This window comes from Callorhinus ursinus, unplaced genomic scaffold, assembly GCF_003265705.2.
Source record: "Callorhinus ursinus isolate GAN/ISIS: 27379988/994484 unplaced genomic scaffold, GSC_fseal_2.0 scaffold1, whole genome shotgun sequence".
In the NCBI taxonomy this organism is placed as follows: Eukaryota; Metazoa; Chordata; class Mammalia; order Carnivora; family Otariidae; genus Callorhinus; species Callorhinus ursinus.
The window spans coordinates 142,725,681-142,752,703 of NW_027397063.1; the positions used below are offsets into that span (position 1 = coordinate 142,725,681).

General features: G+C 47.5%; 1 protein-coding gene across 3 annotated transcripts in view; it reads left to right on the top strand.

The window, feature by feature from the left end:
- The first annotated feature begins 213 nt into the window (after positions 1-213).
- DCLK3 (doublecortin like kinase 3) overlaps positions 214-27,023 on the top strand; it is a 48,078-nt gene continuing 21,268 nt past the window's right edge. Inside the window, exons 1-2 of one of the 3 annotated variants that reach the window (XM_073902217.1) lie at positions 214-247; positions 21,072-22,903. In XM_073902217.1, coding sequence (XP_073758318.1) covers positions 21,212-22,903 — 1,692 coding nt within the window. In that variant the 5' untranslated portion in view covers positions 214-247; positions 21,072-21,211. Of the gene's footprint in view, positions 248-20,228; positions 20,634-21,071; positions 22,904-27,023 lie in introns of those variants that run through there. The other 2 variants (XM_025884647.2, XM_025884646.2) reach the window with 2 other exon arrangements.

Sequence of the window (27,023 nt, forward strand, 5' to 3'; positions counted from 1 at the left end):
GTTCCTGGTGGCTGTCGCCGGGCGCGGCGCGGGGCGGGAGGCGGGAGGGAGAGGAGAGAGGGCGGGCGCGGGCGGCTGGCCACTCGGTCGCGCCCCGCCTCCCCGCGCCAGCTCGGCCGTCGAGCCGCGGCCCCGCGCTGTCACCGCCGCGCCCCGGGCGCCCGAGCTCGCCGCCCCGCCATGCCCGCCGCCGCGCCCACTCCGCGCCCGCCGCCGCCCCCGGCCCGGCCCGCGCCGCCCGCCCCGGGTAAGTGTCGCGCGCCCGGGCCCCAGCGGGTCGGGGACGTAGAGACCCCGTTCCTTGCGGGGTGGGGGCGCCGTGCCAGCCCCGCGGGGGTGCCCCAAGCGCTGTGCGTGCGTGTGTGTGTGTGTGTGTGTGTGTGTGTGTGTGTCCGCGCGCGCGCGCGTCTACACCCGCTGGAACTCGCTTGCTCGGGGATGGGGGATAACGCTGTCCACAGCTGGTTTCCTCATCGTTGCCAGCCAGAGGGGCCTTCCCGGGAAACGCGTGGGCATCCTTCGAGGTGCGGTGGGGCTGCTGAAGAGTGCAGGCATCCGGCAGGCAGCTGACGTTTATGGAGCATCTCAATGTGCCAGGTGCTTTGCCTGGAGTTGACCACCTTCCATCCTTTCCACAACCTGTAAGGAAGGTGGAATTATCCCCATTTCTCAGATGAGCAACGGCCCTGCCCAGAACTCTTGACTTGCCCGAGGTCATATGGCTTGGTAGCTATAGAGCTGGGATTTGAGCCCAGGTCTCCGGACGGAGCTCTCCGACCGAGCTAAAAGAAAGGAAACTCCTTAGAACTAGGTAAAGAAACACACAGGAGAACTAAAGACCATAGGATAAAGGCTACGGGCAAAGCATTTGGGAATTAACAGAAAAAAAAAAAAAGAGTTCGTGAAATCTCCCATCACTTAATTTCAAATCTAAGACCGCATTTACACTGCCTTCTACGTCTGGCTCTGGGGGCGAGGTGTTGGGAGGTGGAGAGAAGACTGCGCCAGGGCTGGGCAGAGGCGGCTGGGGACACCTTCTCAGCGGATCCGCCTGCTGGGAGTGGGGGTGGGGTGGGGTGAGGAGAAGTTGTGGAGGGAACTCAGTTGTTATTCATCGCCAATGTTAGTCATCCCTTCACCTCACCCCGCCCCGTGGATTCTATTTCCTTCCTTTACTCCGTGTTTTGTCCAAGATGACAGTGGTCAAATTGAAGCTGGTCCTACTACCATCACTATGTTTCACCACGTGTCTTGGCATCCGGTGGTCCTGTGCTTCCGTGACTGTGTTAGGAGCTGTGAGGTCAGTCTGGGTTACTCCTGGAGGGGTGGTCTGGTGGGCTGGTGTTGAGCTGACAATCACCATCACAACCAATCAGGCATCTAGAGCCGGAGCCAAGCACTGGGCTTTTCCTTAAGGGGCAAGGTAGCAAGGAGGGGCCTTAGGAAGTGAAAAAGGAAAGGCATGCTGGGGTTGCTGGAAAAGCATCTCAACTTAAAATGTGGTTTGCTTTGGGTGGTGCCATAGAAGGCTTCACTGGAGAAAGAATAGAGAGGAGAAAACGATGGCTGAAAGATGCTCTGTAACTTACTTTGTTTAGGTGTAAAAGGTCTTTGAGTCATGTTCTTTGATGGTGAGCTAAAAAAGTGTGAGAAGGGAGAGTCTCCGCATAAGAACCCCATGAAGCCCTCAGAATAATGGAGGTGAAGTCTTAGTTTATCATGCCAGGCTGCAGGCAAAGTTTGGAGAGAGAAATGCTAGACCGCTGAGTTTCGGTGCTAGGCTCATTGTCTGTGGAACCCACAGTTTCCCCACCTTTTCCTTTGGTGGCCTCCTATTAACGTCTAAATTTGGCTCTTCTGGTAGTGAAGCAGAGCCCCTTTTGAAGATGCATATGTGGGGGAGTTCTTTGGAAAGGATGTTTTGTTAACTGCCTGGTAATGTAGGTCAGGAGAGGGAAATGCAGGGAGAGTGGAAAAGTGGGGAAGAAGACATTTGTACTGGGAATCAGGGAGTGGCGTTCCATCCCCAGAGGTCTGCGGCTTCCTGGTGACCTGGGGACAAGTCACCAAACTTCCCTGGGAATGTCAGCCTCTTCAACTTTGTTTTATTTAATAATAATTGTCAAGCTGACCTCAGAGGGTTGTTGGTGATCAAAGGGGAAATGTTTTCATTGACTCCTCAGACGCTTATTGAGCAAGTCCATAAAATCAGTAGAGGGAGAACGGGCAATCTCTCAGGGCTGGTGGTGTATGTGGAGACTTCATGGTGTAGGCAGGAAGTGATGGAATAGAGAGAAGCTCCAGTTCAGTGGTTGTATGAGGGGGCAGGGAGGAGCTGTCATTGGTTTGGAAGGCTAAGTGTTCATAGAACTTTGCAAACAGCAGTATGCCTTGTAGTGTATAGTTATGGGGGTTAGAGCTCTTGAGTCCATTGGAACTGCCTCCAAATCACTTTAAAGCTGTGTGATCCTTAGAGGGTACCCAACTACTCTGAGCCTCCATTCCCTCATTGGTAAAATGGGCATGAGCAAATTATTCTGGGGATTTAGTGGTGTAGATATTAGCAGATATTATTGCAAATGGAAAGTATTACTATTAAAGTTACCTTTTAGGCTGAAGAGATTCTATTTGGGTGCCTTGGCCCAGTGCTTCTCAAATATTCTTAGGCATATGACTCATGTGGGAATCTTGTTAAAATGCAGATTCTGATCCAGGAAGTCTGGGGTGGGGCCTGAGATTCTGCTTTTCCCACCAGCTCCTAAGTTCTGTAAGTGTTACTTGTTTGGAGACCACACTTTGAGTACTAGGCCTTAGGCCCCTCTTAGGGCTGAGGAGAACTGTGCTTGAGGAGATGATGGGGAGGGTTGGGCCTCCTGGGCAGGTCTGGTTGTTGCTGGGGCAGAGACAGCTGGGACTTGTTCCCTGTAGGGGTAATGGATCTAACTTCCTTCAGGTGCCTTAGACTAGCCCCCTGGAGGAAGCTCTTCCTGGCCAAATGGCCAAATGGTGCCTACTCTCCCTGCATGCTGGTCTTGAGGCTGTAGAGATGAGGAAGCCGCTGACCCTGTCACAGTGTGGTTTGGGGTAGGGTGGGGATAGGCATGTGAATGTGTGATCTTTTACATGGTAATATAAGCATTCTGTATAGTTCATGGGTAACGGTGATAGGGGTCAGAGGGAAGGAATAGGGAGGAAGACTTCCTGCTGGTACTTATATCTGACCTGGGTTTTGAAGGATGAATCACAGTGGTGGGCTGTGGGGAGGAGAACAGAAGAGTAAGGGGGCTGGCATTCTAGGATTAAGGAACAGCATGTGCAAAGGTCAGGTGTCATGAAACAGCTTGGTGTGTTCAGGTCATTGAACTAAGAGCTGTTGGGTGCATGAGTATGAGTAGAAGGGCTTGGGCAGGGAGGCTGGGGTGGGCTAAGTCAGGATGGGCTAAGCTCTGCTGCAGTAACAAAGCAAATTCACCCTCCTCATAGCTTAACCTGACCGAGGTTACCTGTCACTCACACTCTGTGTCCCTCCAGGTCAGCAGAGGGCCAAGGTGGAAGAGCTTTGCCCATCTTGCAGACACACCATTTGGAAAATGTGGCCTCTGTAGTCACCAGCACAGGAGGAGATTGTGGGAGAATTGCTCTCTGACTCCTCTGTGCTTCGCTCTGTAACTGACGCATTGTTGCTTGTGCCCACAGCCCATTGGTCAGACCTCACTGGGAGGGGGCTGGGAAAGGTTGGGGGGTGACGTGTGTGGATGGAAAGTTCAGAGAACATCACTGTCTCTCCCACATAGGCCTTGTTATGGACCTTAAGCCTCATTCCGAAGGCCAGGGTTTCTCAAATGGGAGGTTTATGTGAATTCCTTTAAAGGAAACAAAATGTTGTAGATTCCTAGTGGTGGCTTAAATTATTTTTTATTATAATGCAGTTCAAAGATGTAATAGCATGAAAGAGGTCTATACTCTATGCTTGGAGCTCACATATGACTATAAAACCAAAACAAATATATATGTAAAATATCAACACAGCTACAAATTGAGAAATTCAAATTAACTGGATGAATTTAGTGTGATGGATGAAGTTATTTTCGCTACAATGAAATCACTGTTTCTGATTCTAAAAACAACTGTTCAGGTCATGTGAATTTGGTATGATATGTGTCGTGCCACATGGGTTGCCTGATGGCTCAGTTCTCATTAGTTCTCTATGTTAAGTCTGATTTCTTATTTTCTTATTAGCCTGTGACAGTTAAAATATTTCTGGTCGCCAACTGTATCATAAATGCACGAATACACCCTGTTAAATGATGTGGCAGCACTTGGCCATAACATGGTTGTTCACATGATCCAGAATACGTTTCTGTTGATTTTCTATGGATAAGCTTAAAAGAGGTTATCATGGAAATGGAAGCACAAAGTTAAACAAACATAATTTGAGAGAACTTGCAAATCCCCTAGAATGTGTCTGAGGATCCTCGGGAATTTGAGAAGCAGGTGGAAAAAACCCCTGGAGTGTTTAATGAAGGAGGCAGATGACCAGCTTTATGGCTCAGAGACATTGCTTGCCCAGGTGTGGGTAGGTGGGGGGTAGGGCGGAGGGCCAGAGGCTGGCGGGTCGGGTCCCACGTGCTGAGGGTAGGCACCGAGGCAGTGAGTAGTTAAGGGAATGGAGAGGAGGTGCCAGGTTTGAGAGAGATTTGGGAGGTGGAAACCACAGGACCCGGAGATTGGCTGTGGGAGGTGAGGGGAGGGACGAAGAGTCAGAGATGGCTCATCACCATGGGGTGGGGGTGGCTGATGGTGCCACTGACCAGGGTGAGGACCACCCACATCCACGGGAAGCCCAGAAGAGCTCCAGGCCAGAGCTGGGCTACCCATATTCATCGTCCTGTCTTTCCTGACTGACTTGGGCTCTCCGGAACCGATTGCAGTGTCTGTTTTGTTTTTTGTTTTTTGTTTTTTGTTTTTTTTTCCTTTCTAGGACTTTTCGTTAGTACTCATTTGGGACGTGATTGGCTTTGTTAGCCTTTTGGTTGCGTCTGCAGGTCCTGACCCCCTGGAGCAGGTTCTCTGTGGCCTAATTAGGCACATCCTTTGTGTCTTCTCCATGTTTTGAGAAAGTGAAAAATATTTGACAAAATCGTGGATGTTTCTGAGAGAGAAGCTGTCATACCATATAAAGTGAGATTAGTTATCTGCCTTCAGTTTTTAAGAGCACCAAGTCTGTTTTTTTTTTTTGGACAGAGATACTCAAAATTCTCCGAGGAGAGAACAGGTGCGGCGCAGGTTAAATGCTCTCTAGGTACCTACGTAACAAGGAATCTGGAAACTCTGCCCTTGGGGGAAGCTGAGGGCAGAGAACACAAGGGCACCCAAACAGACATACAAATAAAAATGTCACAAACCGAAGGCAAATCTCTATGGTGACCAGAGTGAGATCGTGTATTAATTAAAGTTACCAGCACGAAATAATTTAAAATGTCACCTGGTGTCTCCTCTTTGTGTGAATTATTAACCTGACCTACCCCCCTCCATGGAAGCCCCAGGAGCCAACTGCCAGAAACGCCTTACATTCTGCGTGTTCCCGCTCACGACCAACTGCTACTTGTCTCTTGACCTTGGCACAGCCATCACCTTCGTGGCAGAGCTTCTGACGTCCTCCAGGGGATCCGCACCCCTCCGCATCTCTTTGGAACTTGTGACAAATGGTGTGTAAGCAAGGGCTGACCTGTCACCCCCCAGAGACCACACGCTTCCAGAGGACAGGCACAGAACAGGCACTGTGTCTACTCATCTTGGAATCCCCCCCCAGACTAGTGGAGCATTTTTCCTAAGAGCTGACTCCGCACCCACGAGCTAGGCACCTTTGAGCACCATTGTTGGTCTGGTTGGAGGAGCCATGGTCTATGCCACAGTGGCCTGGTTTTTGGAATGTCTCCTCTGGGAATGGATTGGGTGAAGCTGGTTGTTCAATGTAGTTCAGATGTTGTGTTGATTTTGGATTGGCTGTAACCAGAATCCATGCCCCCCCAGATACTCACGCACTCCCCTTCTTTAGCAGATGCTATCAGCCCTGGCTTTAGTTCTTGTTCTTAACAGTTCCCCCGCAATCCACTGCAGCCCCGTTTGAGGGCTTTCTCTGGCCGTAGGGGAATGGCTCGCTCATTCTTGGAGAAAGCCAGAAGTCCTGGGGAGTTAATGCTCCCGGGAGCCGCCCTCAACCCCTTGTGGAGGGCAGCAGGTGGATAAATATCACAGTTGCCTTGCCCCCCTGGTGGGACAACCTTCGGGCATGTTCTACCCATTCTCTCAGAAGTTTCCTCTCCGAGCTGAGCCCAGGTTGTCCATAGCAGTGACCAGCTGGCCCATGCTGCTGGACTGCATCATTGCTTCACCCTCCCCAGCACTTCCTGGGATCACCTCCCAGCTCAACTCAAATCCTGACCCCAGGCTCTGCTTTTGGGAGAGTCCAACCCAAGACCCTTTTGGGTTGACTGGGGCCACTGGACTATGGGTGGAAGTGCTGTGTGTCGCTTGTCTTGCAGAGCAGAGAAGAGCCAGGGCACTGCCATTGTGTCCATCCCACTTGGAGGGTCTGAGATGGAGGAGGGCTTCTCAGTCCACGTGGAATTCATACGGGCAAGAACTCTTCTAATGGTAGCTGCTGCCTGAGGCTCCTACCTACCTGCCGTGTGGCACTGTCCCTGTGGGGTGCCAACGCCGAAGTCAGTCCATCCTCCATTTCCCCATCCTGTGCTGAGAGCTTGGGATCTTACACCTGTGACCTCCTTTAATGCTTCCCATGTCCAAACTCTCCTTCTGCCTTCAGTGGTTTGATTAATATTAAAGTACAATTTATTTATGTGTTTCTGTGGCTTCTAAGTCATCTGGAATCCAAATTCATTTTACTTCCAATTATTAACCAATTTTTTCAATATTGAATAAAAATGATTCTTACCTTCCTGATTAGTTTGTAATGATCTTGTATTATACATTAAATTCTCATGCGAAGTGGTATCTATTTTGAGGCTACAATTTTCTTTTTTTCCCCTAAAATCCAGCTATTCTTGTGTAAGTACCAAGATCTTGCACTTGGAGCTCCGTAATATATTTTACTATCTTCATTACTCATTTTCATCTCTCTCCTGTCCTCCCTCAAAAATTGCATCAATACTTAAATGGCATCAAACCTACAAATGACACTTGAGAAGAACTGATTTTTTTTTTTTTGAGAGAGAGAGAGAGGGAAGCGGGGAATGTGCAAGTGTGGTGGGGAGAGTAGGGAGAGGGAGAATCTCAAGCAGGTTTCATGCCCAGCACGGAGTCTGACATGGGGCTCGATCTCACAACCCTGAGATCATGACCTGAGCTGAAATCGAGAGTCAGACACTTAACCAACTGAGCCACCCAGGCACCCTGGCAAGAACTGATATGTTTGATTGACTAAGACTTCACATTCTGGAATGGAAAGTCATTTAAATTTGCTTGTTGGGGTCTCTGACCAGCACTAGACATCACTAGCCCCAACATCATAGTCTTCCCTTAGATGATTGACACTTGTTAGTAATAGCATGTTTATATTGTGAGTCTGGATAAAAAGATGATGTCAGTGATCTTCAGTGAGGCAAAAGACAGGCCTACTATGTCAACCATTAATGTAGAACAAAATAAAAGGACACCACAGCCCTGGTCAGCGTCTAACCTTGTGTTGAGTTAAGAAAACCAAAATCATTGGCCATATTAATTTAAGAAGGAAAAGGAGACAGAAAGCAATCGAGTGCATTAGATTGAAGCTCCTTTTTCTTTTTGGAACTTGGAGTCAACTAATGACCAAGGGTTGCAGGCCCCCCGAGTAATGTAATTTTGAGGAAGCTCCTGAGTAAGGTTTTAAGTCTGCTGTGCGCTGGTTATTTGAACCATGGAGTGCTTTCTCTTTAATGCCATTAGTATTAATTTAGAATTCAAAGGAGTTGATCATTTTCTGCAAGAATGGCATAGCTAAAGATGTCTTACTGGTTTGGAAGGTAGTATTTTCCAGGGATGTTCCATAGTGTGAAAGGGAAACAGGAGTCCACACTCACATTAAGGAGAAATAAAGAATAAATGAGAACATCTGAGAACCAGCTGAAAGACCCCCCGTGGTTCCCATGTTCCCAGGAACATTTGTTTGTTATTTGCTCCCCCCGCGCCGGTTGCTTTGTCTACATTATAAAGCAAAGATAACAGAGGCTGTTAACAGAGGCTGCCTGGTTCTCTTTTTTAGCTTGCTTTCTTCATTGTGAGTACAAAGTAGGTGTCTTTGTGAAGCTCTTTTCTTAGAAAGGAAAGTGGAGTGTTGGTGGAGAGGTGGAGAGGGGACGGGTAGGGAGAGTGATCTCTTTCTTTATTTTGCCCCTCCCCCCACATGCTTACTTGGTCATAAACAGGATGTGTGGGCTCTTAAGTAGTCTTAAGTAAGGATGTTAACAAAGAAAAAACATACATGATGGGTTTTTATTCTACTGGGAGGAGGGAGTGGAGTTTTAAATACCTGCCCATTCCAGGGAGGGGAAAAAGGAAAGTTTTATATTCTCCGTGCTGCCTTGAATAACTGTCAAAAATTCTCAGCAGTTTCTGGCTAGCTGGCTGCCTCGATCTGGAGGCTGGCATTGTGTTTTCTTAACCTACAATTAACTACCATCCGCTCCAAATTCAACCAGTAACAGTCATATCCTTTCATGCGTTTTAAGGAACTCTTTCTTAAAGGTTGTTTAAGTTCCTTTCCTACCCTTGAAAATATCAGTTTTTGGTGTAAAAGTTACAAAATTAGATATTGGGAAATCACTGATGATCACCACAAACTATTCTTTCATTCACTCACATTTACTTACTGAGGGTCTCCTATGCCACCCACCGTGGGCACAGTAATTTTAATTAGTTTAAATTGAAATTGCAAATAGCCCCATGTAGCCAGGTGGCTGTGTATTAGCCTGTACAGAGCTGGAGGGCTGGGAGACAGGGATTAGAGCCTCAGGTAAATATTATGACACCAGTAGTGGTAAGCTGGGAGGGAAACAGCCCCAGGGTTGGTGAGGGAGGGGGATGGAGCGGTTGAGGGTCTTCATGGAACGCCTCTTGGAGAAATGATTTTAGATGGTTGATTGCAGACCAGACCAAAGGTTGGAAGGATGGTGTGTGAGAGTTTGAAGACACTCTAGGCATTTCTGTGTAATTAATTGCCTTTTGTTTTTAATGAAACATGAAAGATGGATGCCTTCTATGAATGAATTTGAAAAAACATGTCACAAAACACTCATTCTTATTTTGAGATTTAAAGACCTTTCATAATTTTAGGCAATGGTGTGGGTTCATGTTCCCTAGAAGCAGAACCTGAGCTCGGGATCCTTGTGTATATGATTTTGAGGGGAAAGCTGTCAGGAGAAGGGAGGTGGGGGGCCAGGGGAGCAGGGGACACAGCTAAGCAAGGATGTGGTTTCCACTGGAGATAACCTCAGCCCAAGCCCATGGGAGTTCTGGAGAATGCACTGCACACAGAGCTGGGCCCCCCTGGGTCTTTGGTACCATTCCCTGTGCTCATTAGTCACTGATTGTGGGCTGCACTTGCGAAGGTAAAGGTGGGTGTGTAACCTCCTGGGTGGGTGGCGTCTCCAGTCAACAGAGGGTAATTCTGGAAACTAGAGTAGTGGTGGCCCTTTAACAGCCTGGTGGGTCGGGGCCACTGCCTGGTAGGGGGATTGAGTTGGGCACCTGCATCCATGACTGTGCTGGCTCTGCAGAACATGGATGACTGAGTTGCTTTAGACAGACTTTGAGGCAGAAACAGATTGAAGGTGTAGGATTTCTTTGATCATCTTGGAACTTCCTGATAATTGTGGACTCAGCTGGTAGGTTGTGGTCATTAACACGATTATGGATCTCTTGGGTTCTTTCACACACACCTATTTATTGCCAGCCTACTGCCTGCCTGGCATTAGGTCTGTGTGCTTGGAACCTTGCCAAGCAAGGTCCGTTTATTTAGTAGACACCAGCCCTTCCAGTGATATTTTTGGCAAATGTCAAAAGAGCACATTGCAAGGGATCCTGAAGAAGCTTAACCATAGAAACTGCCAAGGTTTACTTCTATCAAGGTTCTGAAGGCACCAATCTTTGCCAAAACACTTATAAATGGTGCTCTCAAAAGACCTTCATGCAACAGTTGGGCTCTTTGAAGGAACTGTACACATTTCTGCCCACTGAGGTTGGCTTCTTTTTAAAGATTTATTTATTTATTTTAGAGAGAGAGTGACAGAGTGTGTGCGTGTGCGGCCCCCGTGAGCGCGAGAGGAGCAGAGGAAGAGAATCTCAAGCAGACTCCCTGCTGAGTGCAGAGCCCCCACGACCCCGAGATCATGACCTGAGCCAAAACCAAGAGTCAGCTGACTGAGCCACCCAGGCGCCCCTATGTTGGCTTCTTAGCAGAGGTGCTGGCTTGCCTTGGGGCCACTGGATTCAGTGTGATTGAACCATGATGTACTGAGTGCTTACATGTGCAGGTGACCTTATGCCTGTCATCTTGTTACAGTCTTCATGGCCATTCTGGGAAGCCAGGCCGGTGGTGGCCATGCAGGCCCCCATGGCAGCGAGGACCAGCAGGTACTATCCCAGCAGAGGTCCCTCTTGGCTCTGGCACTCAGGGTGGGTACTGGGCCCACTGCGGGAGCTTTATGGTGCCTGTTGGCTGTGGGTTGCAGCCTGGGTCCTGGCACGGTGACTTCCCTACTTTTAGATTAGAGGAAAACCAAACCCAGTTTGAATTGCCTAAAGGAAGAAGAAAAGTTTGTACCTTAATCTGCTTTCCCCCAACATCACTCTGTTTAGAATCTTAATACACTTTGGGGAGTTGTGTTTTTAGGTCATCCTGTCTACGGGGATATCAGGGAAAGGCTCCCTTGTTTATTACCAGCTGCAGGAACACTGTGGGACTTTATTTTGCCCAGTTGGGATGCTGGCTGCTTTAACAATTAGGGGTTAAAGGCTGCTTTGCTTAGGTCCTGTTGATGGGTTGGCGACCTGCTCTCTTTCCTCTCGTTGGTCCCATGTGCTTTGCTTTATTCCACGGTTACGAATGATACCCCTAAATTTGCCTGAGGCCGTTGATTGTTTTTGTTCTTACTAATTGGCTGTGTGGCCTTGGGCCCATTGTGCCCTCTCTTGTCTATGTTTGTATCTAAAAATCGAGGGTGTTGGGCTACTGGCCTTTTGGTTCTAACGTGCAAAGAGTTTCACCCACACAGTCTCTGCTTCCACACATCCTCCTTAAGGTTCCCTTTGCATCCTCCTTAGAATGGATGCAAGGCATTACTTTTGTTTACAAAGGATGTGTATTTCAACATAAGCAGTTTCTGAGAATTTTTAGCAGTAAACTCGATCAATTGTGTGATGACCATGTCTTCAATATTTATGGAAAGTTATTCCTCTGTCAGATGGACCCAAACCTCAGATAAAGAGCACAGTGGAGCTACTCAGGTTATTTCTTCCTGAGGGAACTTTGGTAATATGTGTCTTTCGTGGAGTCCATCCATTTTATTAAGTTGTCTTCTTTATTGGCATAAAATAATTCATAGTATTCCCTTATCATTATTTTATGTAGAAGGCCCCAGTACTTTCCCCAATATGTTGTCACTCCTGAATATGAGGGAAAACTATGTATTTTTTGGAAACATTTCCTTTTAAGATGCTTTACTTGCTTGTTATTTATTTATATGTTGTACATGGTGGCTGTCTTATCAAGAGGTCAAAATCATTTAAAAAGTGCTTTTTAGGGGTGGTTAAGCGTCTACCTTCGGCTCAGGTCATGGTTCCAGTGTCCTGGGATCAAGCCCTGCTCAGTGGGGAGTCTGCTTCTCCCTCTCCCGCTGCTTGTGTTCCCTCTCTCACTGTGTCTCTCTCTGTCAAATAAAGAAATAAATAAAATCTTGAAAAAAAAATGCTTTTTAAGGAATCCACAGGCTCTTTGCCTCCTTTGTCTTGTATAATAATGCTTAGCAGAGGGTCCACTGGCCCCGCAGATGAGCAGCTGATAAACAAGGAGTCAGAGTCTGTAGGGCCAGGCACTTTCAGATGGTTCAAATATTCCCAGTGTCTCCACATCAATCTGAGATCCATCCAAACCAAAGCATGAAGATGCAGAAAGGGGATAGATGTGCTCAGTCTCTCTAGAAAAAAGAAGATGGGGTTTGCTTGTAGAATCATTTCTGCCACCCCCCCTATAGAAATGGACTGTGGTGTAGCTCTAGCTAGCCCAGTGTGTTGAGATATTGTTAGGACACAGGCCAGTGGAGACTGGTGGTCTGGGGAAGGCCCTTGGGTGCAATAACCAGCCAGAAAAAAGGAAAAGATGAGGTCATGGAGGCATCAAGTCAGCTGGAGACTGTACTTTCTCCTTCCAAAGAGCCTCCCTGAACAGCACCGAGAAAAGCAAAATTCAGCCCAAATCAAGTTTCTTGGGCCGCAGCCGACAATTAGGATTAAAAATCCAGGTCATAGAAAACAAAGGAGCCATGCTCTGTTGGAATTTTACTGAGTGAGAGGTGACACCCCAGGGATGAGATCGTGGGTGAGTTGGGGCGTGTTGGGAGGAAACAGTAAACCCAGGGGTGAGACAGAAATATAAGCTGTCCCCAGGGGACGCTTCCGTCAAAGCAACCCAGCGTTGGATGTCGCAAAGGGGGACAACATGAGCGACAGGGCAGCATCTGGTGAGGCTCAGCAAACCCAGAGCCGAAGGGGAAAAGAGGAGCATAAAAGCTTCATGTGATGAAATCATCGGAAAGCGGGAGAAGGGTTCATCTGGAGGAAAAACTGTTGGAGAGAAATGGTTATTCTTGTGGTCCCTGGAATGTCTGAGGCCATGTTAATATTAATGCCCAGCTTGGAGTTCCAGTGGCCCCACCTGCATACACAGGACCTCAGCCAGCGTCCCCGAGTCCCCAGGACAGGATGTCACCTGTGCTCAGGTACACTGCAGCTCCTATTCTTTCTCCAGTGGTTAAGTCACTCCTCACTCCCCCACCTTTGCTGTCAGTGTGTCCCCAAGGCCCCACATTGTCCTCTTCTGCTGTGCTGGGGAAGGCGGGGCAGCTGCCTCTGTTTACTCTTGCACCTTGTCACCTGCGTCCCAAAGCCTCACACAGGCTTTTGAAACCCAACTCATTTAGTGTCCCTCGTTGACTCTGTGCTCCGAGGATTGGGAGGGCAGGTGCAGATGCCATTCCACGCCTCTTTTGTCACCGTCTCTTTTCTTCTTCCTTCCTCCCAGGTTTCTGGTACCTGTGCACGAAACACCTACTTCTTCCCCCTTCGCTCACTCCCTTGTCTGCCCATTTGGCAGCTGGTGCATGTAGATTCCACAGAAGTGAACCCACCCCTGGGCCAGAGCCGCCCCTGGATCCCACTTGGGATTTGGTTGGGTCATGCCACCATGCTTTCAGGGTTAATCAAAGGCATATGCACTAGTCCAAGGACTTTGTAATCTCCAGCGCCATGGTCTTTGTATTTTGGTTCAGCTAGCCACTTTGGTGATGCAAGAGGTAGTCTGTAGCAGTGCTTCTTAAACTTCCAGATGCATCAGACCACCTGGGGATTGTGTTAAAATGCAGAATCTGATCCTGTAGGTCTGGGCTAGGGTCTGAAATTGTGCATTTCCAACAAGCTCCCAGGTGAGTCTCGTGCCGCGGGTCCACTCTGGGTCGTCAAAGTGGTCCTTCTCTCCTTCACTTCTGTTTGCTGTCCTTAAAGGAAAACTCAGGCAAGGACAGTCTGATTGGACTTTCTGTTGCACTGCACTGGTGATGTCATGTTTTAATTACATACCATACGTTCCTTACTCACATGGTGAAAATAAAGGTACTGTGGGTTGTAATACTACTTTAAGGAATTGGTTTATGGGCCACTTTGAAATTGCTTATGGGTGACCGGCATTCCCAGAAGCATACTCTGGAACTTGTCTCTATGTCTGTGTTTCTCAAGGTGTGGTCCATGAGCCAGCAGCATAGGCATCATGTGGGACCTTGTTAGAGATGCAGGCTCTCAGGACCTATCCTAGACCTTGACTGGCTGAATTAGTTCCTGTACGTGAATGCAGTCCCCAGGCGGTGTGTGTGCCATTGGGGATGGGAGCTGCAGCTTAGCCAGTTTAGTTGGATGCCAAAGGAGGCACAATAGTGACAGTGGGGAAAAGTTCCTCCCTTGGTCATCGGTCCTCTTTGTCGTGGGGTGTCCTGGGATATTTGGGGAGAGAGGAAAATGCTTTCTGGCTTGCATGGAACATGAAAGTTCTTTAGACAAAATAAAACCAGCAGAAGAGGAAGTGAGAAGTGTGATGTGGTAATGAGGTGGGTAGCGTGTGCGGGATGAGATCAGGGGATCATGGTGTAGGGAAACCCAAAGGCGGGAGGAAGAGTATTACCGAGGGGGATGGGATGAGCTTTGAAAGTGAGGAGATATGTAAGCTTGTTCACTTTAAAACCCTCTTTCAACTAACTCATCGCAACTCCAAAGTAGCTGGGACAGTAATGTTTTTTCTTTCATTCCTTTTTTTTTGGTTTAAACAGAAATTTGTTGACTCCTGGTTATGGAGTCTTGAAGTCTGAAATCCGATGCTGGGAATGTTGGTTCCTTCTGAGGGCCGTGAGGGAAGGAGCCAGTGAAGGCCTCTCTCCTTGGCTTGTAGATGGCCGTCTTCATGTTCACATGGCATTCTCCCTGTACAATTGTGTGTGTCCAAACTTAACGCCCTTATAAGGATACCAGTCATGTTGGATTATAGCCTATCCCAGGGACCTCATTTGAACTTGACTGCCTCTGTGAAAACCCTATCAAAATCATGTCACACTCTGAGAGATGGAGGTTCAGGACTTTGGATGAATTCAAGGGCGGGGGGGACACAGTTCTACCCGTAACAAGGTTGTATAGGCAACTTTAGTTTTGCCTGGTCAGTATCCATTGCGCTTTCTTCTTTTTCTTCATTGATTTTTTTTTGTTAATTAAGTACAGTTGACACACAATGTTACATTAGTTTCCGGTGTGCAACATTGTGATTCAACAAATCTATATGTTATGCTGTGCTCACCACAAGTGTAGCCACCATCTGTCACTGTACATCACTAAGACAGTATCATTGACTGTATTCCCTGTGCTGTATCTTTCATGCCTATGACTTATTCATTCCATAACTGGAAGCATGTACCTCCCCCTCTCATCCCCATTTTGCCCATCCCCCCAACGCCTCCGCTTTGGCAACCACCAGTTTGTTCTCTGTATTAATGGATCTGATTCTGCTTTTTGTTTAGCAAATTCCATCTTTAAATCAGTGAGTAGCTTAGGAAAAAAGTATCAGGCATCTGTTAGGCAGGCTATAACAAGGACTGGCAAATATCCTTCACTCAGGGACCATACAAGGTTCTTGTGCCAATAAGCTGGGAGGTACATAGGAAAATGGGCATGAGTAGGTCAGCAGATTAAAAGACAACCCAGACCAGGGGCACCTCTGAGATGAGAGTTGAAAAGAGTCTTTTTAATTATTCTGTTTCTGATGTCTCAATTGATGTGCTGTTTGGTAATAAAGATTAAGTAATGACATCATTAATTAGAGACTGAAGTGTCATCAGCAATGACGGCAAATAAATAGCACGTCAGGTTCATCTTATTACCTCAGCTTTATTTGATTAATACAGACGTTGGCTAGGCTTGCAAGTTATGAAACAATAGCATTTTTGAGGCTTAGTGACTGGAGGCTGCATTCCAATTTTTTATTCATTTAGAAAACCCTCCTTGGATGTTTGCATAATCAAATGTAAGTTCACAAATGTTTCTCCTGCCTCATAATCTGCATATGAACAAAATGAGTTTGCTCCCAAACAGCCCCTGGAAAAAGCCCAGGACAAATGATTACTCAGTGAAAGGAAAAAATGATTCCAGCTGATCCTTCTTCATCTTCAACAAAAGAATGGAAGTGAACAGTTTCTCAGCGCTGCGTCCTGGGGCCACACGTGATCAATCTGGTGAAACCACTCAGAAATATGAGTTCAATAAAAGGGAAAGTATTCTAGGAGGAGCTTCCCTGCCAGGAAAGGGGGTTATATGCCACTAGATGCATTGACTTTCTTCCAGTCACTTTTTGTTGTTGTATTGCATATTACCAGATGTTTTGAAACACCAATTTCCATTTCTTTTAGTACTCATAATTTGTAAATGCTTAAAAAGTGATTATGTATTACTTATGCCTGATAGCAATTTGGTGTGATTCTCCCATTTCTTTCTCTCATGTGTCATTATAGCTCTCTAGAAACCAAGGTGAGAATTCCGAAGTTAGTGCTGACCTCAGACATTGTTTTTCTTTGTTAGACATATGGGTTAGGATTTGAAAACGACTAGGAAGAGGTACATTCTTTTTGTTCTGATTAAAAAAGACAAGTAAAAGATTAATTTTAGCAGGATAGTTTGTGTTTTTTAAAATCTTGATCCTAAACTCCATGATTAGCAGCCTAAACAAAATGTTATTAAATGATGACACAGGAAACAGGATTAATGTGACTTCCCATCATTGTGCTAGCCTGGTCAGCATGATAAGGTGTAGAGCTGACCCTTGTAGAATCAGGTTATGCTACCTCATCTGAATCGTGGCAGCAGATAGGAGACAGGATTGCCAGGGGCCAAAGCTGTTAGAAGCAATAAGAGCAAAATGCCCGTGCAGTTATTGGCTCACACCAGTCAGAAAATCCTAGGATCAGTGAGCAGGAAGTTCATTTAGCCTCCCAGAATTGCTGTATGCTTCAGTTTGCTGGACTATTCCTCTTATTATCCTGTCCTTACTGGTTTCCTATTTCAAACACTACGTGGGTGACAAATTCACCTGCTGAATCACACTTAGCATCTTTTTCTCTTTGTTCTCTAGATGTACAATGGATTTGGGGGATATCCAAGGTTACAAGACCTGTTTTCTTTTGGAGAGGGAAGAAAAACAAGCGTACGCTGAGCACTTTCAGCATGAGTGAGGTATCATGGTTGGCAGATGTGGAGACTGAGGCGCAGAGAGATTCTATAACTCTGCCAAGGTCACATGACTAGGAAGAGCCTGGTAGAACCGGGTTTAAGTGAGGTCTCTGACCCTGTGTTTGGTGTTCTTTGCATGCCTCTAAAATGAAGCCATTGCAAACTCTGAAGAAATGCTCTCCCTTGCCTGTTGTCAGTCCCTCTTTATAAATGCTGCTTTGGCAGATTTCCTTGTATTAAATGGATGTCTGTGATTGCACTTTCTTCCACCTCTCTCATTTAATCTCTTTAGGAGGTCTGGGGTGTGACGTCTACCAGAGCTGAAAGGAGAAACATTCAGTTGTCTACAAGGAGAGCTGGCAGACTGAGACGTGGTACTCATGTTGGATGTTAGTGCCGGGAATGGGTTCCCCAAATCTGCAGTGCCTAGTATCATTAATAGTGAGATGTGCTGAAGGGTAGACCAGATGTCCAGCAGCTAAGTGCCTGTATCCAGTCTCAAGCATTCAGGTGAAGGAACAAACAGAGCTTCAGAGGAGGGAGCTGACTGTGATAGTGAGGTCAGGGAAGGTTTGGCAGCGGATATGGGTCCCAGGTCTTACAAGATGTTGAGGCTTGGGTGGGTGTAAGGAGTGGGGGATGGGTGTGCGGTTGGGATGGGTAGAGGGCACTGGATTATGGAGGGCCTTACATATCAAGCTGAGGAGTTTCAGTTTGGCCCCCCAAGAAGGTAATAAGGAGCCATTGTAGGTTCTTGAGCAGAGGAGTGGCTCAGAGTAAGCAGTGTTTATTCTGCTGTGTGTGTGTGTGTGTGTGTGTGTGTGTGTGTTGGGGGGTTAGAATGACTCTGGGGAGAAACCCTATAAACATTTGTATTTAGGGTGTCTGAGGCAAAAGCAGCAGTATTGTCAAGTCAAGGCCAATTTATGTTGCTGTAGAAACTTAGAAAAACAGAGTGCTACAACAGCATCTTTTTCTGTGTCACTTTGTGGGAAGCTACAGGCTTGGTGACCGAGGACTGGGAATTAGGGTGTTTAATTTTCACTATCTCTACCTTCTTTAACTATTTGTGGTTGATGTAGGGGTTATTATCCTAGATCATTTTAGGTTGAGTCACGTGAAATTTCCATTCTTTTGCAGGTCAAAATGGAAGTACTGGCAGATTCACATGGTTCCATTTAATCAATTTTGTAAATTGTTGGTGATAAGTAGACACAAGCTGGTCTTTAGCTTTCTGGTTGGCTTGATGGGGGTACGTACCAGGATACTGCTGCTTCTATTTAGCCTAAATGTACCACTGTTGTCCTCGGGAGGTGATGCTGTTGCTGGAGACAGACCCAAAGGCTGTGCTATATTCTTCCTCTCCCTGCTTACAGACCAGGCATTCAGGGTCTCCTGATTTGATTCTCTCACCTTTAAAGAAGAAAACTTTGCTTTGGACTAAGGATTTTTAAGGGGGGAGGAGGGCTTGCACCTTGATGTTGTGTTTTCCTAGCACTGCCTAGTAGCTTGATGCAGCCAGAACCCAGTTATGTTGGGGAGGTGAGGGATTGGTAGTTCTCACGCTTGCCCCCAGACACCAGAGGTTTTGAATGAGTTTGTGATTGCCTGGGCAGTGGACTGCGCATGCCTGATGGGGGTGGAGCAGAGCTGCTCTGTCTTCACGTCCTTTGTCTCTGTGCCCTGGGATGGGGACCACTCTTATGGAGCCTCTCCTGGGTTCAGGGATGAGGTGTTCCCAGTGTACTCCCCTCACCACCAGGAATCAGGGCTGGATCTGGCTGAGAACATGCCCCTCCCCTACCCTGACTGTGGGTACCACAGGGCCAAGTCATCGATCACCATACCTAAACTCCCTAGTTTCACTGCACCTTGAGGCCACAGGTCCCATCATGACTCACCTCACTGTCATCCTTGGTCACTATTCAATGTGTGAGCACTACCAGTGTCTGTCCTGTTTCATGAGGACTCTTGTATGGTTCCCTGACATCCCATGCTGGATCCTTCTCTGGGACCCCCCCTGAGCCCCCTTCCATGCTAAACTCTTCCTGCATCCCTAATGTATTCATCAAATGCTCCTTTGTCCTTCTGGTTCTCCCCTAAAAATTCCTCTCCTTTCCCTTCCCTGGAACAGAGAATTCTTTTCCATTGACTTAGCCTGATAAGTATGTATGGCAGGTCCTGTGAGAAGCACCACAAGGAAAACAAATGACAACACTAGTCCCCTTGTGCACACACATTTGAAGGCCCTCTTCCTTGGTGTCCTTCCTTAATTTTCCCCGTGAGGAAACACAGACCAGTATTACTGCTGTAGATCTTTCTTCCTCGCAACTCTCTGACAAAAATGGAGGCAGATTACAGAGATTATGAGAAGAAAAGGAATAACAGATGTCCATAAATAGTTGAACTGTAAATGTAAGTGTTAAGCTCATAAATTGATGGCATATGGGATCAGTACCAGCCACTACTTGTCATCCAATCTGACACCTGTGTCTAGATGGAAATCATCTCAGGACAGATTGTGCATTATAATTAAAAAACAAAAAACATTCTGTGTAAATATGCTGGGCCAAATTGCGCATCCTGGCACAACTGGGGTTCTTGCTACAATTCAAATGCACATAAAAATGATTATCTTTAATCTCTTTTTAAAGGAAGCATAAACGGCAGATTCCTACATGTAGGGTAGGACAGATGGACCTGTGGGGTAATGTAAGTAATCCGCAGCCCACCCTCATGGTGTAACTCGGTGACACATTCTGTCATTTTCCTGTTTCCTGACCTGGACCGAAATGGAAATTGAACCAATTTTGCCTCAACTGCTTTATTCTGGCTGGGCATAGTTGATCAGGAAATATATCCTGTTTTATTCAATTATGCAGTTTATCAGGAAATACACTGAGAATGAGCACATTTTCATTATTAAAGCCCTGAACATTAATATGACCTTGGTTTCTTTCTTTCCTTTTTTTTTTTTTTAATATCAGGAAGAAAAATCATTTAGAGAAGAAAGTTTCTATACCTACACTGAAACTTGTTTCAACTTCCTTTCTCTTTCTCTTTCCCTTCCTCTTTCTTTTCTTTCCTTTTCTTTCTTTCTTTCTTCTTTCTTTCTTTCTCTCTTTCTTTCTTCTTTCCTCCCTCCCTTCCTTCCTTCCTTTTCTTTCTTTTTTGCAACCTTAAGAAATAGCCACCATGTCACGCTGGTCCATGAATTCTTGTGATGCCAAGTGAATTCTGCCTTATCAATATAATATATTACTACCAAAATGATAATTATCATACAAAAGAAATATTGAGACTGTAAGGACAGTATTAATAACTGGCCATTACTGTGCGCCAAACACTGCTTTAAGTGAACTTTAATTATTTTCCCATTTGCTCTTCAAAAAACCCTGGAAGGAAGGTGTTCTCATACCTACTTCCTAGATGAAAAAACAGAAACCTGAGTAATTTGCCCACATTCACGCAAGTACCCAGTGGCCATGCCAGGATTCAAATCCAGATCTGTCTTCAGAGTCTGTGGTCATCACCTCTTCACATTTTCACCTCACCTTGAGTGAGTTGAAAGTCAAGCTGAAAAAACTCTTCTTGGCAAAGAGGTGGGTGAGATTTTGGTTAAGGTTCCAGAATGTTCTGACCTCTTGTTGGTATTTCCTGGGCAGCGAAGCTTGGACCTTTTATCTCAGCTGTATATCCCTGAAAGACAGCTCACTTTAGGGTAGCAGAAGTTGTGTTTCCAGGGTCAGGCCATGCCTGGTGAGGCCTCTCAAGGTGTGGCACATAATGGGGGCTCCTGGGAGGCTTGGAGGAGCCACTCAGGCCCAATGAAGACTCGTTCTACTTTCCTGATCTCTTATAGGGGAGACTGGGGATTAGACCAAAAGTGCACAGGCTCCAAGATTTTAAGCAGATCCTCAAAGATCACACTTCTATAAAACCGTAATAGAATCAGTGACCTTCAGTAAAGCTTTGGTGAAGGCCAAAGGGCTCTTTGAACCCATCATGACTGACACTGTGTTGTCATTTTCCTCTTGCAGAACATCGAGGCCTCTGTGACCACTCGCTAAAATCTTTAAGCTCCAGAATCACGGAGCAGAAGCTGCAGGGCACATGGCTGCCTGCTGGCCGAGGGAATCTGGAGAAACCACTCCTGGGGCCACATGGCTCCGTGGTGCCCATGTTCAGCCCTCAGAATGGTCTTCACTCCGTCCATGCTGATAGTAGTACCCTAAAGCCCAGGGTGGTGACCGTGGTGAAGCTGGGTGGTCACCCCCTCCGGAAGATCACTCTGCTCCTCAACAGGCGGTCCGTGCAGAGCTTTGAGCAGCTCTTGGCGGACATCTCTGAGGCCCTGGGCTTTCCCAGATGGAAGAACGATCGCGTGAGAAAACTCTTCAACCTCAAGGGCAGGGAGATCAGGAGTGTCTCTGATTTCCTCCGGGAAGGGGATGCTTTCATAGCCATGGGCAAAGAACCGTTGACGCTGAAGAACATTCAGGTAGCTATAGAAGAACTGTACCCCAGCAAAGCCCGGGCCCTGACACTGACCCAGCACAGCCGAGCCCCTTCTCCGAGGCTGAGAAGCAGGCTTCACAGCAGGGCCCTGAGAGGGGGACACCACTGTGGGGAGACCGAGGCTGCCAAGAGCTGTGGTGAGGCTGCCCGGTCCAAGGCGGCCATCAGACATCAGGGAAAGGCCCCCGTGGAGCCAGCTCTGGGGGACAGGGCCAGGCCCCAGAAGAAGTGGGCCGGGGGGAAGTGGGAGCCTGAGTCGGGCGGCAGGCCGCCCAGGGAAGCCACTCTGGAGAGACCTGCGAGCGGAGAGAAACCCCCCGGCGTGGAGATCGAAAGGACCTCCGGTGAGCCCATCCGATGTGAGAAGTGCAAGAGAGAGAGGGAGCTCCAGCAGGGCCTGCAGAGGGAGCGGCTGTCCCTAGGGACCAGCGAGCTGGACTTGGGGAAATGCCACAGGTATGACGCAGCGGAGAAGCTGGTGAGGACCAGGAGCTGCAGGCGGTCCCCCGAGGCCCACCGTGCAGCCGGGGAGGAAGGGTGGAAGGGCGAGAGCCACAGGAGCAGCCCCAGGAACCCCCCTCAGGAGCTGAGGAGGCCCGGGAAAAACCCGGACAAGAAGGAGGACAGAGACCCCGAAGGTCAGGAAGGTCAAGCTCAGGCAGCCGCCAAGGCCAAGAGGGAGCTCAGCGAAGCCCAGCCCGTCAGAGAGGAGGGGCTGCGGGACGTGAGGAGGGAGGCCAGGAGCGCCTGCAGGAACAGGCCAGGCAGCCGGCAGCCCAGGGAGCAGCAGGCGGAGCCCGAGGCAATTCCGGAGCCGCGCGGGGGCGAGCAGGACGCGGACCGGGAGAAGCAGCCCTGTACGCCGGCGTCAGGGGCCAGAAAACCGGCCGCTCGCGGGGAGAGGGAGCCCAGGGGCGGTCGGAGGCGGCGGCCTGCGGGCCTCCTGGCTACCGACGTGCACAAGCACTACGAGGCGGGCCGCGTGCTCGGGGATGGCAACTTCGCGGTGGTCAAGGAGTGCCGGCACCGCGAGACCCGGCAGGCCTACGCCATGAAGATCATCGACAAGTCCAAGCTCAAGGGCAAGGAGGACATGGTGGACAGCGAGATCCTGATCATCCAGAGCCTCTCCCACCCCAACATCGTGAAGCTGCACGAGGTGTACGAGACGGAGGCGGAAATCTACCTGATCATGGAGTACGTGCAGGGCGGGGACCTCTTCGACGCCATCATGGAGAGCGTGAAGTTCGCCGAGCGCGACGCCGCGCTCATGCTCATGGACTTGTGCAGGGCGCTGGTGCACCTACACGACAAGAGCATCGTCCACCGGGACCTCAAGCCGGAAAACCTGCTGGTAAGCCCTGACCTCCTGATGGTCGGGAAGCATGTCTCCTGCGCTGTTTTCCCCCCATTCTGGGAACACGGCCTTCATGTTATTTTAACATTCTTGTGCCAGTAGTTAAAACTCTGGTTATAGGTCCTAAGTTGCTGAGATGGGTTGGTGTTGATGACATTATTGAAAAAGCAACCTTCCAATTTAAATAAAATGGGAAGTGCTTCCTCATTCCTGGGAGAAAAATGCTTCCGCCTTGACAGTGACCGGGTGGACTTAATTTCGGGTGTATTTGCACAGCCTCTGGCCTTGGTGCCCGCAGCAGATTCCCCTGTGGGCTTTGTATCACCCTCGCACGGAAACTCCCTCTGTCCTTTTGAAGAGAACCTCTTGTCAGGGGTATTCATAAGGCTCAGCGCTGCGGGGGCCCTTGTGTGAGGTGGGTGAGAGGCTGTCTCAGGAGTCCGATAACCTGGCTTTCTTAGTTACTTGCTGTAGGATAAGTCTTTCACCTCGCTGGGGCTTTGTTTACTCATTTATAAAAGAGAAATAGCAATAGTACTTGTCTGGCATGGCTGAAGGAGGATGTCTGGGAGCTGACCTGGCATTCACCGCTCAGCTGTGATGTTTTCCTGTTGACCATAGACAGCCTCACAGAACACCAGCATGGGATAAGACCATTCCACTACCGTGATGGATCCAGACAAAAGCAAGACTCCTTTACAATCATGTCCAAATGCAGATTAAACCAAGATTGTCCAAACCACAAAGATGGCCACACATTCACTTTTGGCTACTAGGGGTGACTTCCTCCTACCTTCTTGGTAAGAATTACTGAGACACCCAATCGTAGAATTACCCTCACTTCCTGACAGTATCCAATTTGGAGCAAAATCCTGCTTTCTTGAGCCCTCCCCCAAATCACCTAACAACCCCAGTCTTAAAGTCCTTTGAACACCCTCTTATTTGGCTTACTGGATCCCAGTGGTGTGCATTCTCCCTTGTTGCAATGAGTCTGTAAACCCAGTGTTCCTGAACTGCAAGTGTGTTCCTGGTGGTCTCTGTGAGGACAGCATGCTTCACATGGTCACCCTCTGGCACCTTTATCCTACTTTTTGTTTCTTTTAAGATCTTATTTATTTATTTATTTGAGAGCGAGAGAGACAGAGAGAGAAAGAGGGAGAGCACGAGTAGGGGAGACAGCAGGCAGAGGGAGAAGCAGACTCCCCGCTGAGCAGGCAACCTGATGAGGGGCTTGATCCCAGGACCCTGGGACCATGACCTGAGCTGAAGGCAGATGCTTAACCAACTGAGCCAGCCAGGGGCCCTATCCCACTTTCTTCTTAGCCCTGATCGCCACGGGGATACTTTCCCTATTTATTCTTCCTTTTTCTTTGTCCTCTTACAGGAAAGACAGTCCCATGATAGCAGGTGCTTTGTTTTATTCAGACTTTACCCCCAAACCTTGAACAGTTCTGTCACACGGTGAACCATCTTTAAATAGTAGTTAGATGAAGGAAGGAATTCAGACCAGAGCGTGTTTGCCTGCCAAACAGCAAGCATTCCGTCAGTGGTGGCTACCATCATTATTATTCCTTTAGAAATGACTCTGATGTTAAGGTGGATATCACGAACAGGTATCCAGAGCCAGATTGCTGCAGATAGAGCACCAGCGAATGGGGAAAATGATCTCCATGAGCCACGTTTTTGTTTTTGTTTTCCTTTTTGGCAGGGCTTTACCCTGTTTTCTTAAATTTCATGCCTGTAGACCCAGCCTGGGAACATCATTCCACGGTACCTTCATCTATCTGTAAACTGCTTCCATGAGCAAACAGAAATACCGAGTAAATCAAACAAGGTATCTGGTAAAATGAAGTCAATGTTGACCACAAAGTCGAGCAACCTTGTTTTGGCCCAAATTTATAGAATTGAAGAAGCAGTTTGACTGGTTTCTTGAGAGGTCTGAAATACCATCACATGTCTCCCTCTGAAAAAAATTCATTTCTTCCTTAGCTGAGTGTTCTCATCCTTTCTTCAACTGCTTTTTGATTATTTCTGTCTTTTGGGTCCGAGCCCGCGCGTTCTCCATGTGCGGTGCACTGTTCACTGTTTATTATGGAGACATTTGAATGAGCCTCTGATAGTTTCACTGAATTGTCTCAGCAGAAGAGGTTCTGATTAGAGGCCTGGGTGGGTCCCCCTGAGCTGACCATTTTGGGCATGGGCCTAACCAAGCATTATAATGGTTATACAAGTTCTTGAGTATGTGGAATGAGATAATGTATTCTCTAGGATTGTTTTCTTTTGGGGACAGTCATCTCAGCTTGCATTTTCTCAGCCGGGTCCTTGAGCCAGTGTGTCGAGCCAGCTTATCTCTTGGGCAATAGCAGCTCTTACTTGTGTTATGGATTCACTCGTCAGCAGTTTTTAAAACAGAGAAAGCACCGGTTTAGATTTCATGGAGAAGTTTACTTGAGGAATTAGAGAAACTGCAAGGAATATGTTTAGTTTGGACAAGCTGACTGAGAGGTCAGCTTTGTCAAATGACCTTTGAGAGGTCATTTGACAACTCTGCCTGGATTTAAATGTCAGGACATGTCTGTTGTTAGTGCCCTTAAGGGCAATGAGGTGTGTACGTGTTTGTGTGTGCGCGTGTGTGTGTTTTCTAGAGAGAAGGCACAGCTACAGAGGAGCTGTAATTTTTTAGTCTCAATACATGAGTTATTCATTGATGTTGGTTACAACTTATATTTAGACCCTTTTTTATGATTTCAAGGAAAGCCCACTTTTTTTTAAATAACCTTTTTTTTTTTTTTTTTTTGGTGGTATGGCTCCTTCGGAAACTGCCAAAAGCTCCATATTTGAACCATCTTTTGTGAAATAGGTTAATACCTTTTCTGTCCCATGGATACTTTGTCAGCTTGCATTTATCAAAATGAACAGGTCTGTCACATTTATAAGCCACGTTAGTCCTTTTTCTGGGTGAGTGAAGTTCAACATATTGTTATGTCAAGTCTAAATGCTCTCTAATGTCAGTGTTTTTGGCTTTTCAGACAGAGTTCTGGATAGTGTTGGATTTGGCAGTGGGCTCATTGTCTGGGCTTAGAAGGGTGTCATCTCTCAACTTGCTGGTCTGATAACACATCACAAAGTTGCTTGGTCTTCTAAGACTTACCAGTCCTAAATACCCCCGTGGTGAACACTGTCCCTCAATGAATGTGTTTCAGTTGCCTTTAATTTAGTGTTTTGCGCTTGTGCTGAGCTTTGTATTATCAAAGTGATTGTTTCTTTATCCTTCAGTAGGTGGCCACTCTGTGTTAAGACCTGACTTTGCTAAACTTAGGAAAGCGATTTCACGTTAGAACTAATACCTGACTACACGAGTGATTATAACTATTGCTTCTTTTAGAGACTTTCTGAATGTGCAAAGAACTCTTTATGAATATAGCAAGCTTATCATGTTATTTTAATCAACAGAAATACTCGTGTCTAATAATTGGGCCCCGGGGTACAATTTTAGGCCTGTATTACTGAGTTTTTATCTATTTGTACTGATCACACTTCCTGATAAGATGCTAGCGCTCCTCTTCCCTTTGGTTATTTCGACTCCTGAGATCTTGCAAAAGAAGTTTTAATTATGAGAATTTCCAGCTTGCAGAAATGTTAATTGCTTCTTCTGCCAGTATGTGCCTCCCTTGGTAGGGTTGGAATGTGCTGTGTGTTGACGGGGCCCTGGGAAGACGGGAGGGGGCAGAGAGGAGCCAGAGAGGTGAGGACGATGAGAGCGGCCCACGCAGGATGGGAAGTGGGCAGGCCAGGCCTCTGATGGCCAATAGCTGCGATATTGCCTACAGCAAAGAAGGCTGAGCGAGTGGGTGGGGGAAGACGCTGAAGAGAGGTCAGACAGGAGCAAGGTCATTTGAGACCATCTGTCCCAGAGGAAGGGCAAGAGAAGGGACAGGTTCCCGCCCTGGAAACAGGCTGAAAGGAAGAAAATGGGCAGCAGGCATGGTGGCTGCAAAGTGCTTGGAGCAGAGACCCTCGGAATCCAGGGCAAATGGTGGTGGGCAGCTGTGGGGTCAGGTCACAGCTCATCAAGGATAAAGGTGGTACTCTTGTCTGGCCTCTCGTGAGTTCTGGG